Source organism: Mauremys reevesii, linkage group 6 (genome assembly GCF_016161935.1).
Source record: "Mauremys reevesii isolate NIE-2019 linkage group 6, ASM1616193v1, whole genome shotgun sequence".
NCBI lineage: Eukaryota > Metazoa > Chordata > Testudines > Geoemydidae > Mauremys > Mauremys reevesii.
This window is the reverse complement of record NC_052628.1, coordinates 15,524,092-15,536,910: the sequence shown is the minus strand read 5'-3', so window position 1 is coordinate 15,536,910 and position 12,819 is coordinate 15,524,092. Positions and strand designations below refer to the sequence as shown.

General features: G+C 47.2%; 1 protein-coding gene across 2 annotated transcripts in view; it reads left to right on the top strand.

Annotated features, from left to right (window-relative positions):
• Positions 1 to 632: 632 nt before the first annotated feature.
• The window catches only part of MYO5B (myosin VB), a 347,217-nt gene continuing 335,030 nt past the window's right edge, over positions 633 to 12,819 (top strand). The window contains exon 1 of one of the 2 annotated variants that reach the window (XM_039543124.1): positions 633 to 1,003. In XM_039543124.1, coding sequence (XP_039399058.1) covers positions 977 to 1,003 — 27 coding nt within the window. In that variant the 5' untranslated portion in view covers positions 633 to 976. The remainder of the gene's footprint in view (positions 1,004 to 12,819) is intronic. The other variant, XM_039543123.1, reaches the window with a different exon arrangement.

Sequence of the window (12,819 nt, the reverse complement as noted above, 5' to 3'; positions counted from 1 at the left end):
CAATTTCCCAAAACACAGTCTGGGTAGGTAGAACTTCACAGGACAGGCTTAGCAGTGGGCAGAGTTTGGGTGGAACAGTCTCTGCTAGAGGCAGGGCCAGGGGATGCTGGAACAATTTGTACAGTGGGGGGTGCTGAGAACCATTGAACCAAACTGTAAACCCTGGATATGATGGGAACCCCTTCAAGCCAGGGAGTGCAGCAGCACCCCAACACCCCTAGTTCCAGCACCTAGGGGCAGGGACAATCCTTCCACTTCCATTTGAACCTCCGCGATCCAAATGTGACCTCGACATGTGAAAGGGCAAACGGGGTTATGCTGCAAAACTTTTCACCTGGCAAAGAACTGAACCTCCCCCCATTATTTCCAGCAACTTCCCCCACTCGTTCCATTTTGCCGACTCCCTTTTTGGGGGGCGGGGGAGGCCTGGCTGGGGCTCCCCGCCCCCTCGGGAGGCGGGAGGGGGCTGTGCTCTGGCCAGCAGGTGGCGGCCCTCGCCCAAGTGCCTGCCCTGTGCGCAGAGAGCGCGCCCGGGAGCGGTGGGCGCAGCTGGTCCCAGTCCCACCCGCGGCACCTGGAGCAGGAGCGGAGCCGGGCTGGGCGCGCGGCTCGCCCCGCTTCGCAGCTCGCCGAGCCGGGCCAGCAGGCTCCCGTCCGGGCTCCCCCGCACCGCCCCATACCTGCGCTGGGAGCGGCGCGCGAGGCGGAGCTGGACCTGCCGCGTCCACCCGCCTCCTCCTCCTCGGATTGATCAATAACTTCAGCCGCGGCGGGTGCGAAGGTCGCGTCCGGCTGCGCCGCAGGAGAAGCCCCGGGGCGGAGATTGGAGGACGCTCCCTGCAGCCCCGTGGCCCGGAGCCATGTCGCCCGGCGCCGTGTGAGCCGGGACCCTCGGCGCTAGCAGCCTCGCGGCTGGGCTGGACGCCCCCACCCCCCCGGCTGCGCCCCGCGCCCCTCCGGGGGTCCCGGCCAGGACATGTCGGTCTCCGAGCTCTACACCAAGGTGAGCGGCGCGGGGAGTCCCGGGAGACTATAACCGCCCCCCCGGGGGGGGGGACCCCCTGCCCGCCGCCGTGCGCGCCTCGGGGCGGCTCCGCGGCCCCTTGGAGCGGGGGGTTCGGGACCCGCCGGGAGCTGCCGCCCTGTTACCGGCTGCGGTAGTTTTCTGCCCTCCCTGGGCACCCGAGCCGGGCTCCCGCTGGGTGCCCAGGGCGCCCCTCTGCAGCCTGGCCGGGGGCGGCCCGCTGGGGCTGCGCTGCGTGTTTTGGAGCCGAGCCGAACTTCTGCTGCCGTGAGACCAGAGGGCGGCGGCGGCGGCAGGATTTTACCTGGAGCCCCGCACCTGGCGGCCTCTCCCCGCCGCGGGGAGCTGGGCACCCGCACGGGCCCTCTCGGCCTCCCCGGGGTGCTGCTCGCTGCCTGTTCCCTGAGGCGCGGGGCGCCCCGGGGCCGGCAGCTCCTTCCCCTTGGCTGCCCCCCACCTGCGGTACTTGCCCCTAGAGAAACTTCCTGCCTCTGCCCCCCATGCGCTGTGCCCCCCGCCCTGCGGGGCCAGCTCCTTCCTCCACGCCAGCTGCAGGCAGTTCCTCACTGCTGTTAGCTGGACCGTGCCCCCCGCCCGCTCGCCCCCTCCCCCGCTCACCCCGTTTATTGCCCCCTCGCCCCTGCATCTCTCCACCTGCCCCATTCTGCAGAGCCCTCTCCCAGTGCGCTGCATGGCGCCCCCATTCCTCCTCTGCTGGCCCCTCCAGGCCGTTTCTGCGGGACCATCGTGGTGACAGCTTATTACCTCCAAAAGGCTGATGTGGGAGAAGCGGCTGCAAGTAATTGAGTGTGGGGGCTCAGGGAGTATTAATCGGTATAAGAGCCAAGTGACCATGAATCAGTCACTTTTTCCTACAAAGTGGTGTGTAAATTTATGGTGCTACAGACCTGATTTAATTAATATGGGGGAAGGGGGGTTGGAAGGGGGCAGGATAAGTTTAGAAGGAAAAGGCTGATGGTTGCCCCTGAACTTGGCAGGATCAGGTAACTATGCAAAGGTTGGGCTGAGCCATAGGCGGGGAACAGAGGAAGGGAAATGTCAGAGTTGTTGCTGCAGTGACAAGTTAGGGACTGGTGACACTTCCCAAACAGTAGCAAGCGGTATGTGTTGGTGACAGCCCTTACATTTAATATTCTGGCTATTTGCTTTGCTGGCTCTAAAGCAAAATGCCCCTGTACCTTCCTCTGTGCTGGCCTGGTGAAGCAGGCTGGGCCCTGGCCCTCTCCTCAGATTGTTGGATCATGTAGGAAATGTGGACGGTCCCTTGCCTGACACTGAGGGTGTTTGTTCCTTACCATACAGGTGGGGTGTGTCAGAGTCATTGAGTCTACCTGGGAAACCTGCAGCAGGCTGCTTGCACTGGGGAAGGACAGAGTCTCACTGAAACAACCACCAGAAAGAGATTTAGGCAGCATTTATTTATTTATTTGGGGAGGGGACATCAACTCAGCAACTTTTGACCATCCTCCTATTATAGTTTTTAAAAAACCAAAACTGATACCCTCCTTTTCTGTAGCACAGATGGGGAGGGGACAGAGGCTCATGGTTCCTACAGTGTTTTTATTGCATCAGGCACCTGCATAGGGTTTCTTAAAAAATCAAACTTTTTTTTTAAAAAGAAGCCTTGTCAATATAAAATGAACTGAAGTGGGGACAGCTTAATGATGCAGTCTAGTTGAGATTGAGTCTCTTGCCTTATATTGTCTGTGCTGTCTGCTGGAGTGGATGAATATTGTATGCCCTCCATGGGATATTCTCAGAAATAAGATGTTTCTCATGAGACCAGACATGAGCAAAACACTTTAGCTTTGGTATATATCAGCATAAGTAGGAACATAAAAATTATGACCTGTATACTCAACAGGTTTCATTAACAACCTCTAAGCAAAACAAAATAAAACAAGCTTATAATTTCCAGAAATGGTAAAACTAGGCAAAGCAGCATAAAGTAAAATTATTAAAATCCATGAAATGCTGCTGTTTTAACCCCATAATATATGGTGGGTATTCTATTAAAGGAGATAAATTTAACACATCCTGTGGTTTTTTTGGGGTTTTTTTTTGTTCTTTTAGTCATATCTCATTGGATTGTATATACTATTGTCATATGTGAAGTTATGAACTTTGGTTATGTATGGGTCAGCTGTGTGCCCTTGTTGCCAGTACAGCTAATGGCATATTGGGCTGCATTAGTAGGAGCATTGCCAGCAGATCGAGGGAAGTGGTCATTCCCCTCTATTTGGCACTAGTGAGGCCACATCTGGAGTATTGCATCCAGTTTTGGGCCCCTTGGTACAGAAGGGACGTGGACAAATTGGAAAGAGTCCAGCGGAGGGCAATGAAAATGATCAGGGGGCTGGAGAACATGACTTACGAGGAGAGTCTGAGGGAACTGGGCTTGTTTAGTCTGCAGAAGAGAAGAGTGAGGGGGGATTTGATAGCAGCCTTCAACTACCTGAAGGGGGGGGTTCCAAAGAGGGTGGAGCTAGGCTGTTCGCAGTGGTAGCAGATGACAGAACAAGAAGCAATGGTCTCAAGTTGCAGTGGGGGAGGTCTTGGTTGGATATCAGGAAACACTATTTCACTAGGAGGGTGGTGAAGCACTGGAATGGGTTATCTAGGGAGGTGGTGGAATCTCCTTCCTTAGAGGATTTTAAGGCCCGGCTTGACAAAGCCCTGGCTGGGATGATTTAGTTGGGGATTGGTCCTGGTTTGAGGAGGAGGTTGGACTAGATGACCTTCTGAGGTCCCTTCCAACCCTGATATTCTATGATTCTATGAATTAGTTTGGAGTGGGGTTGTCCTCTCTTGGTTTCACGGTCAGTCACATTATTGATATGTATTCCATCTGTGTGGGAGCCACCACTCATAGTGTATGTGGGGGTGTGGTGGTGTATGTGTGTGTGTCTTTGCAGACATTGCTGCTGGGTTTTTGGTTTACTTAATGTTTATATGCTAGATGTTTAAGGAAAGATGTAAACAGGAGAATAGTCACCCTCAGAGGTGGTGCCTGAGTGGGCTTATCCCCCACCCATCTAACTGGATACTCTTTCACTTCTGAAGTGGGGAGGAGGGGGTGTGTGCGACAGGAGAGTGCTGGCTCTCTGGCCTTGTCCCTTCCTAATCCTTATGAAGTTCCTCTGCCTCTGTGGATGTGCTACAGGGGTTGGACTCTGAGAATCAGGAGGAACAGGACTAGGGAGATGGCTATCCCATGGACCATGCTGTCCTTTCCCAGAACCACACAGGTATTACCCAATGAAAGTCATGCTAACCCAGTCAGCATGATCTTGTTTTGTTCCTCCGCTATGTAAACTTTTCCTGCCCATTCTTCTATCCCAGAAGGGAATGGGTTGAGGGTTGCAGCCAGCAGGGAGTGATACAGGGACTGAAATATGTCTGGGGATCAGGAAAAAGTATGGTGCCCTCAGCCTCTGTATGGATGATCCTGACCTTTGATGGATGTCCAAGATGGGATGATTGGCTGGAGACTTTGTGACTGGGCTGTAATGGAGTTTCTTGTCCCCTATGAAATTTTCCCCATGAAGATGATAAACTACACCATTAAAAAAAGCTTGCCCCTCTTGAGACCTCTTTTATGTTGTTGAAGCAGACCTGCCAATATTAGAATACTAGCAATGGGAAACATTTGGAGAGGGACATATGTTCCCATTTTAATACTCTTGGTTTACATTGGTCTAGGGGAGATTTTTTTTTGTAGGGAAAGACTGGAAAACTGTAAATATGGTGTTATATGACGTTTGATTTTGGTTTTCATTCTCCTCCTTTCCGTTTCAGCTATTTAAGGTTCTTCATCATGTACCAAACGTCTTTCGTTAGGAGAGCCATCCATTTACATTTAACTAAATCATTTGAACTGCAAGGGTTAGCGAAGTTGTTTTAAGCCAAGTATTGTGATTCCACAGTCTACCAGTTGCTTGTTATACCAACATGCTCACTGTGGCTGAGCACAGGGTGGGTACAAGAGTTACTGAAACCTTCTGATTATGATATGTGGTGTGTAAGCCTTGTGCTAGCCTTGCACTCTGACATATATCTCAGCCTAAAGGAATAAGTGGGGGCATGATGGGATATAGAGGGACTTTCATGGGCTTTCTGTACTGGGATGAATTCCACCCTTCCGGTACAGGTAACATTGGACCTGGGTTTGATGCATTGTACTGTAGTCTTCGACTGAGTGATCAAAGCCTTTATCTGATTTGTTAGCCAAATGTTTTTTTTTTTGTTTTTTTGTTTTTTTTGGATTAACTGAGATTTATAAACCAGATTTTTTTTTATCAGTGGATAAATACATGGTACAAACTGCCGAGATTGCAACTATTTAAAAAAAAAATTCTGAAAATTTGGCATCAAACATACCAGTACGCTAAAAGTACTGTAATTGTTTAAAAATATGAGCAAAATATTATTATTTTCTGGTTCCTTCTATTCCTAAAATCTATCATTATAATGATCAATTACAGGTAACATAAATATTTCTAATAAGAATTTTGTTTTCTGATACTTAAGGGCTATGCAAGAAATATTCACTAGCAGTATTATCAAAACTCACCTCTAATTCTTACATTGCAATGAAAAGAAAATAACTAAGTGATCTTCTTGTACGTGGTGTTGAGGCTACCTTGCCTAGATGCTGACAGATGTCTAACATATGCTTTACAGTTGGATAAAAGCACCTGGTGATACAGAAAGCTTATTGCTGATCTCTTTGTATACTATTGACCCATTGCGCAAAAAGAAAATTGGTACATAAAAAATTAATTAATTGTTTCATTTTTTGGAGCATTATTCCCTCACATGCAATAACTTGATGGGGAAATAATGTCTGCTGCTCCAACTATTATAACTACTGTGGGGAGTAGCTAACTAAACAAGATGTAATAAACACTGGAATAGTTAAGGGCCAGATTCTGCCACTTTGTACTTTATTCTTTGATTTAGTCTTCAGGCCTTAGTCCTGTTGATTTCAGTGAGTCTGCTGGAGGGTAAGGTGCTTTTCAGCATTAGTATCGGTGGTAGAATCTGGCTGTAAATAAATTTAATTATCCTATGCCTGATAGGGGAGGGGAGAAGTGAACTACTGCTCGCTGGATGAAGATCAATGACATTTTCTTCCTAGTTAAGTTTGTTAAACTGTGTTTATAGTCAGGATAGAAACACTGACCATTAACTATAGCTGTGATATGTGCTTATCTGTAATGTGCACGTTTTAATACAATTCTTTACTTTTGAAAAAAAAGTGTACTTTAGTGTAGGAACAAGATCAGCGTGCATGTTTGTCAGCTAATTGTCATGACAGAGCATACTGCAGCAAAAGGGATACAGAGAAAATAAGTAGGACTTTTTCCAGCTCATGTTTCATCAGTGGAACAAGCTTGATGGGTAAAAGGACCAGTGTAATGAAATGTCTGGCATTCGGGGAGGGATATTGCTGATAAAGAAAGACATAATTGGCAACAATCTAGACCTTTATTTCTCCTGGATGTTTTATACTGCGTGTATCAAATTGCTTCCCATTTTAAATAGGAAATGAATATTTGCAGTGTGGGTAGTGTCCAAAGTCTCCAGTCGGGATCCGGGCCCCACTGAGCTAGGTGTTGTACAAGCACGTATGAAGCTACAGCCTTTGCTTTGGAGAACTCAAAGTCCTGAAGGAGAGATTTGTGACACATCCTTTTCCATGTTTGAAGGGATGTGCCAGTAATTCCTGCTCCTCATCAGGTGCTTTCAAAGGGCCTGATGGTGAGATGAGCTGTGATGTGTTTTGAATGTTGTATGTGTTATGCACCTCTCAGGGCTATAGGTATTTCTGTTCTCTTTAACAGGGGAACATAAACTTTGTCTTGTTTTTTTTAAATGAGGAAAGCTGCTGATTGTGTGTAATGAATATCAATTACTGCTTTCAGGCAGAGAATCCTGTCCCTGTGCTGTGATGTTCATGGTGCTTTATAAAGAATATTTCAGTGGGTGAGAACCTGGGGAATATTCTTATTAAAAGCTATAAATATTGCTGGACATGGACACATGAAAAGTTGTATGTAGTTGGCCTACAAATAATCATAGAAATCATAGAATCTCAGGGTTGGAAGGGACCTCAGGAGGTCATCTAGTCCAATCCCCTGCTCAAAGCAGGACCAATCCCCAGTGTTTGCTGGAAGGGTATAAAAGTGCTGACATTTTAAACTATTGGTTTTTTTAAGATTTTGCTTTGATCATTGTCAGCATGGTAGCTCATCAGTCACCGGAGTGGAACCAGTTCTTTCAAGGAATCTGTTCCAGTTGTCTTGCTTGTACATGGCTCTGAATGTCTTGCTGGCTCTTGAGCAGTGGATTTTCAAGTATCAGTTGTGCAGACTAATTCTGTGCAGTATTGGTACATTGTTTCAAGGTTATGGAGGCATGTTGGACCATAATTTTAAGAGGCCGCCTTTTTTGGCTGTCAATGCTAAGTGGATCCAGGAGGAATCATGAACTAGAAGGGCTGATCCTGTGAATTTTTATGCATTCCCTGGACTCAGTGGAATTGTTTGTGTGATAACGTCTAACTTGTGGAAGTAAGGATTTTCAGAATCGAGTCCCTAGAACAGTGAAAGACCTGTTGGGTTGCTTATTCCACACACCAGGGGTGACAAGTCCAACTAAAAAAGCAATTTATTTTTCCTTAAATGTTTTGACTATTGTAAGAAGTGCACAAAAAAGTGCACTTATCGAAGGCCGACAGCATGACTTGACAGCATGATCAGAACAAAAAGGAAGAATAATAGCAAATTCCCTGTTAGTAGAGGACAAAAGCCTAATCCATAAATAGCATCAGCTTTGTCACATGTAAAAGACCTGGCTGTGAGATAATGTCGTCATTGACTTTCTAGGAAACTAACATATTTCCTTTAAAAGTGGCATTTGGTGCTTATATCTCTAATTGGGTTTTGATGATTGGAGTTGAAATCCCAAATAGCAATCAAGTTTAGGCTTCTGAACTAATGTAAAATGGTTATTAAGGTCTTCTATAATGTTGCTAATAAATTACTGTCATCCTGTGAAGATGCTGACAAGGTGAACTCTCTTTTCTGTTTTGTTGAGGCCCTTCTGAAGTGATTTGGGTTTGGAGTAAAAGTCAGTGTGCTGTTCACTGTTAAAAAACAGCACAATCTTAATGACAATTAGCAGTTCAGAACTGGTAGCTACTCAATTGATTTAGTTCTAGTGGCCTGTTTGTACACCCGGCAAACAAATCTCCAAGCACGAATGTTTTTAATACACATCGCTGAGTTTATAAAGATTCGCCAATCGAAACACCGAGGGCCTGATTCCATTGTCACAGTCACCCACTGTAGCTGCACTGATTGATACTGGGGTAAATTGGGCCGCAAATATACACGTCAAGGTTCTTGAGGAACTGTGCAAGACAACCTGTGTATCCGATAGAGAGGGCCCTAGATGCAAAATGTTGTTGGGGAAGTTCTGTTCTGAATCTGAACGTTGCAGCTTAGGTCTGTCTTTAACATCAAAATAGAAAATCCAGAAATTCAAATTCAGTGGGTAATAGCTCATGTAATGGAGACCAAACCTGTTTTATTGGAGGACTCATCTTACGGTATTTTTAACAGGAAGCTGTTTGCATGACTCACTGTTGAAAAGTCTCCTATCTGATGCCTTCCCTTAATCCACAAAAGGCATGAGGTCAGCTACTGATTCCACACTCGCACAGACATCTTGATCCAAGCATTACAGTAGGTGTTGGCGTTCTGGATCATAATGTCAGTCCGTGAAAGCCCCCCCATGAGGCTTTGTCCTGTGCTACATACTGGGGAAATCTTGGACTATGATTTGGCTGGATTAAGGAGTTCAGGATTGACCCATGCAGAGCAAAACAAAGATCTACTCAGCAGGTCATTCCTGAATGAATCAATATGAAAATGCTTCACATAACTTACTAGTAGTTATTAGACTGTTTTGGGTTTTTTTTAAGCCAAGAAGATTTTTACTTATATTAACATGCCAAGAATGTTTAAAAAGTCTGATGCCATGTTAATAGGCTTGGAATGGATGCATTTCTGTCCCAAACGCTGTTCTCCTTTGAATTTAAACATCTCAGAACGGTTAGTGGAGGCAATTGTCTGATGGCATGTCAGCTGTCTCACAGGGCCTGTAGTCATGTTTTGCACTTCTATCACTTACAGCACATGAAGATCTCATTGAAGTCTGCAAACAGTCTTGTGAGGGTTAGTAAGTGCAAATGGGTGAACTGAGACACAGAAGTTAAGTGACTTTCCTATGGCCATATATGGAACCACTGACAGATGGAAAGAGAGTGTAGCTCTGCTGATGTCCAGTCTACTGCTATAAATATGTACAGCTGTATGCCTTAGTATCAATTTATTTGTACTGCAGTTAAGTGATGTACAATAAGGAGATTTTTGGGAACATGTATTACCACTTCTCTTTCTCAGGCAATTCTTGCTAAGTTTGCCTTTGTCTTAGGTTATTCCCCCACAGAAGCGGGGAGGTGTAATTTTTAGCCCTCTGCTTGAGCTAACACATGCACATTTATCTAAGCTGGGAATTGCATCCCCCAGTTGCTGTGCAGACATACCCTTAGGAACCACACTAGGCAGGAGAGATCTTTGTAGCATCCTAATTAAAGGGCCTAATAGTATCAAGGCAGCCAGTGGCTTGTTAAGCTCAGACAAGCATGTCCATGATACTTGGCCACAATTGATCCATATGAGTTACCGGCGTACGAGTACCTCTGGCTTTAACTTGTGTGAAGACAGTCTTCAGTTTTGTTCAGCAGAGTGGTGGGGGAGACAAATCTGCATTTGGTGGACTATTGAACATCAGCTTCTAAAAACTATGTAACTGTTGGTATTTCCTCTGCAGCAAATGATGGGACAAAGCCATGGAAAGAGAGAGAGGGTGATGGGGAGGCATCCTCCCCCCGAACTGTATATGTTGATAATGGGAAAACAACTAAAACCATCCTTGGGAGCAAAGAAGAAACTGGCCATGGACCATCTCCCATAAAGCTAAGGCAGAGTTGGGGTTCCCCACCAGCTGCATCCTGGGATCGGTCTGTGTGTCCAGCATAGTCCCTGGCCGGCCCGCTCAGCCGGGCTCTTACCTCCCCTTCCAGCTGCAGTGATCAGTGATGCATGGCTCCAGCCTGCTCCCTGCCAGCAGCCTTCCCCAGGGACATGGCTTCACCACCGAGCCCAGGACAAGAGACCCACACAAGCTCACTGCAGCACTGGGACAGAGGACAGGATGGGTCCTAGCCAGGAGGGAGGTACTGCTGCCTGGCTAGGGGCTGCCACGTTATAAACCTGGGCAATAGGAGGGGACTAGAGGAGGGGGCCTTTGCTGGACAGCCCTCTCCGTCCCCCCTATCCTGTCAAGGGGCCCTTTGGCATTGGGATGGTGGCAGCAACAAAGCAGTGGGGGAATGGGCTGGATCGTGGTAGCAGAACTGATTGCAATAGCAAATTACCCCCTGCCCCCCAGGATCTGGAGAGGGTAGGGGAGTTGCAGTTTCTGGGGCAGGGCCAGGTGTGGAGGGTGCATTGGGGCTCTGGCCACCTGGTCAGGTTTGTCGCATTTGTCCCCACCCCTTGCTGTCTCACAGCTCAGCGAAAGCACACCTGGCATTTCATGGGGGCCTGGGAAGGTAGGAGCACTTACTGGGAGCCCCCCACCCTGTCCAGCCTCCTTTCAGGGGCTGCTGTGAGCTGCTGAAATGGGGCTTTCTGCCCAGTGGAACATGCAGCCCCCAGCCTAGAGCCTGGGCTGCTATCAGGGTGCCCCTGGCTCTGCAACGGCAGCTGGCAAGGTGAGTCCAGCCCGTGGCTTTGGGATAAAGTTTCCACCCGCTAGATTCCAACCCTATCCCTCCCCTTGTGCTTGTGTCGTGTCGTGGTGCATCCCCTAGCAATAACAGCAGCCATTTAAACTCAGAGCCTAACAACTGGTAAATCTGAAAGTTAGACCTATACCTATTAATAATAATATTAAGCCCTTGTCGCTCCCAAATATAGAAGTCAAACTACACCTATGGGCAAAGCAATGCACTTCAGCAGGCTACTATAGCTGAAGAGGTGACTCTTTCTTAAAGCCCAAATGGCAAAATACAGTATCAGTATGGCCATACCGGTGACCTCTCCTGCTGGAAAGAAAGTGCTGTCTCTGGGTATAAGGAAGTTGGACAGCACTAGTTGCTACAATCAATATAGTGTCTTGCTAAAAGCTCTCTTGATCTGATGTGCTCTATTGCACTAACACAATCACAGCATTCTCTCCCCTGGAGCCGTTCTTTGCCCAGGACAGAGGAATCTTGCAAGAGTGAGACTTCCAAAATTTCTGAGGAGTTAGTTTCTTTCCCTGTTGCCCTACTATTTTGGTCGGTTAAACACTCTCACCCTAAGGAGGTGCCGAGCGGCCTCACCTTCCATTTATATACACTTGGTGCAGAGCACCTTCAACTCTAAGATCCAGTCTTTACCTAACACTTAGGTCGACCTTGCTACATCGCTCAGGGCTGTGAAAAATTTCATGCCCTGTGCGACGTAGTTAAGTTGACCTGACCCCCGCTGTAGACATAGTTAGGTCAGTGGAAGAATTCTTCCATTGACCTAGGTACCATCTTTCAAGGGGGCGGATTTACTACAGCAAAGGAAAAACCCCTTAGTGTCCTTAACTAGGAGTTTGTGGGATGTTCAGTATCTCTGTAGGAACAGGCCCATAATGAGCTGGTTTAAAGATCAGAGAAAGAAGTAAGACGTATGTTCAAGAGTAGCACAGGATGCTGAGGTGGCAGGGCTTCATAGCACACCTGCTGAACTAGGTCCATAAGATGGCACTGGAGAAACAATGGCAGATGCAAGGAAAATGAAGCTGGAATTAAAAAGACAAACATGATGCAGAAAATACAAAGCCAGTCTTGTTTGCTGTGTTGCTCGGTGGTGCCTCATCCTTACCCAGTTATTCAGTGTAAAGGCTGAAGGAAGCCCCTGTTAATTACTGTGGTTTATACCCTCTGCTCTAACTCCTCCCTCCATGGCTGCTGTCATTCTGCCTTTCCTGGGGCATGGAGGATCTAGTGACTCCTCAATGGTCAATTCAAGGTCCTTGCAGAACCAGTGGCAGCTGACTCTGGTACCCAAGTACAGCCTCTTAGATGCCTGAAGCCCATGAATTCAGGGGATAAGAACCAGAGTGTTTCGCTTGGTAATCCGCAGAACCAGCTCCTCAATTCATGGCAAGCTCTTGCACAAAACAAAGGGTAGTGAAAGTGCACTTGTTTGGCTGCCAAGTGATGGGCCTTTCCCTACTCCAGTTGAAGTCAATGGCAAAGGTTTCCCTGGGAAGTGGGAGCAGGAGAGGCCCCAGTGTGTGAATTAGTCATCATGCAAGCGCAGAATGATAGAAGGGGACTTTTCTGAGTTCCCCTTAAATGGACAATAAATACTAGTGTTGGCTGTAATGCAAATAACATTCAGGTGATTTCTTTTTGATTCGTGGCTCTGGTAGGCTCTACGTGATTAAAATAATCTTTCCAATTTGTTAAGGCATCCAGTTGCTGGCATGCTTCAACCTAAGCAACTATGAGAACAGCTCTATCCTTTATTCTCGCACTGTTTGTGAGGCTTTTGGAATGATTATTTATGCAAGATATTATCACTTCACTAATTTAACCATAAATTCCTTTATTCAATCCAAAGGCCAAATGGTATCTGTACAATTGCTCTAAACGTGCCTAA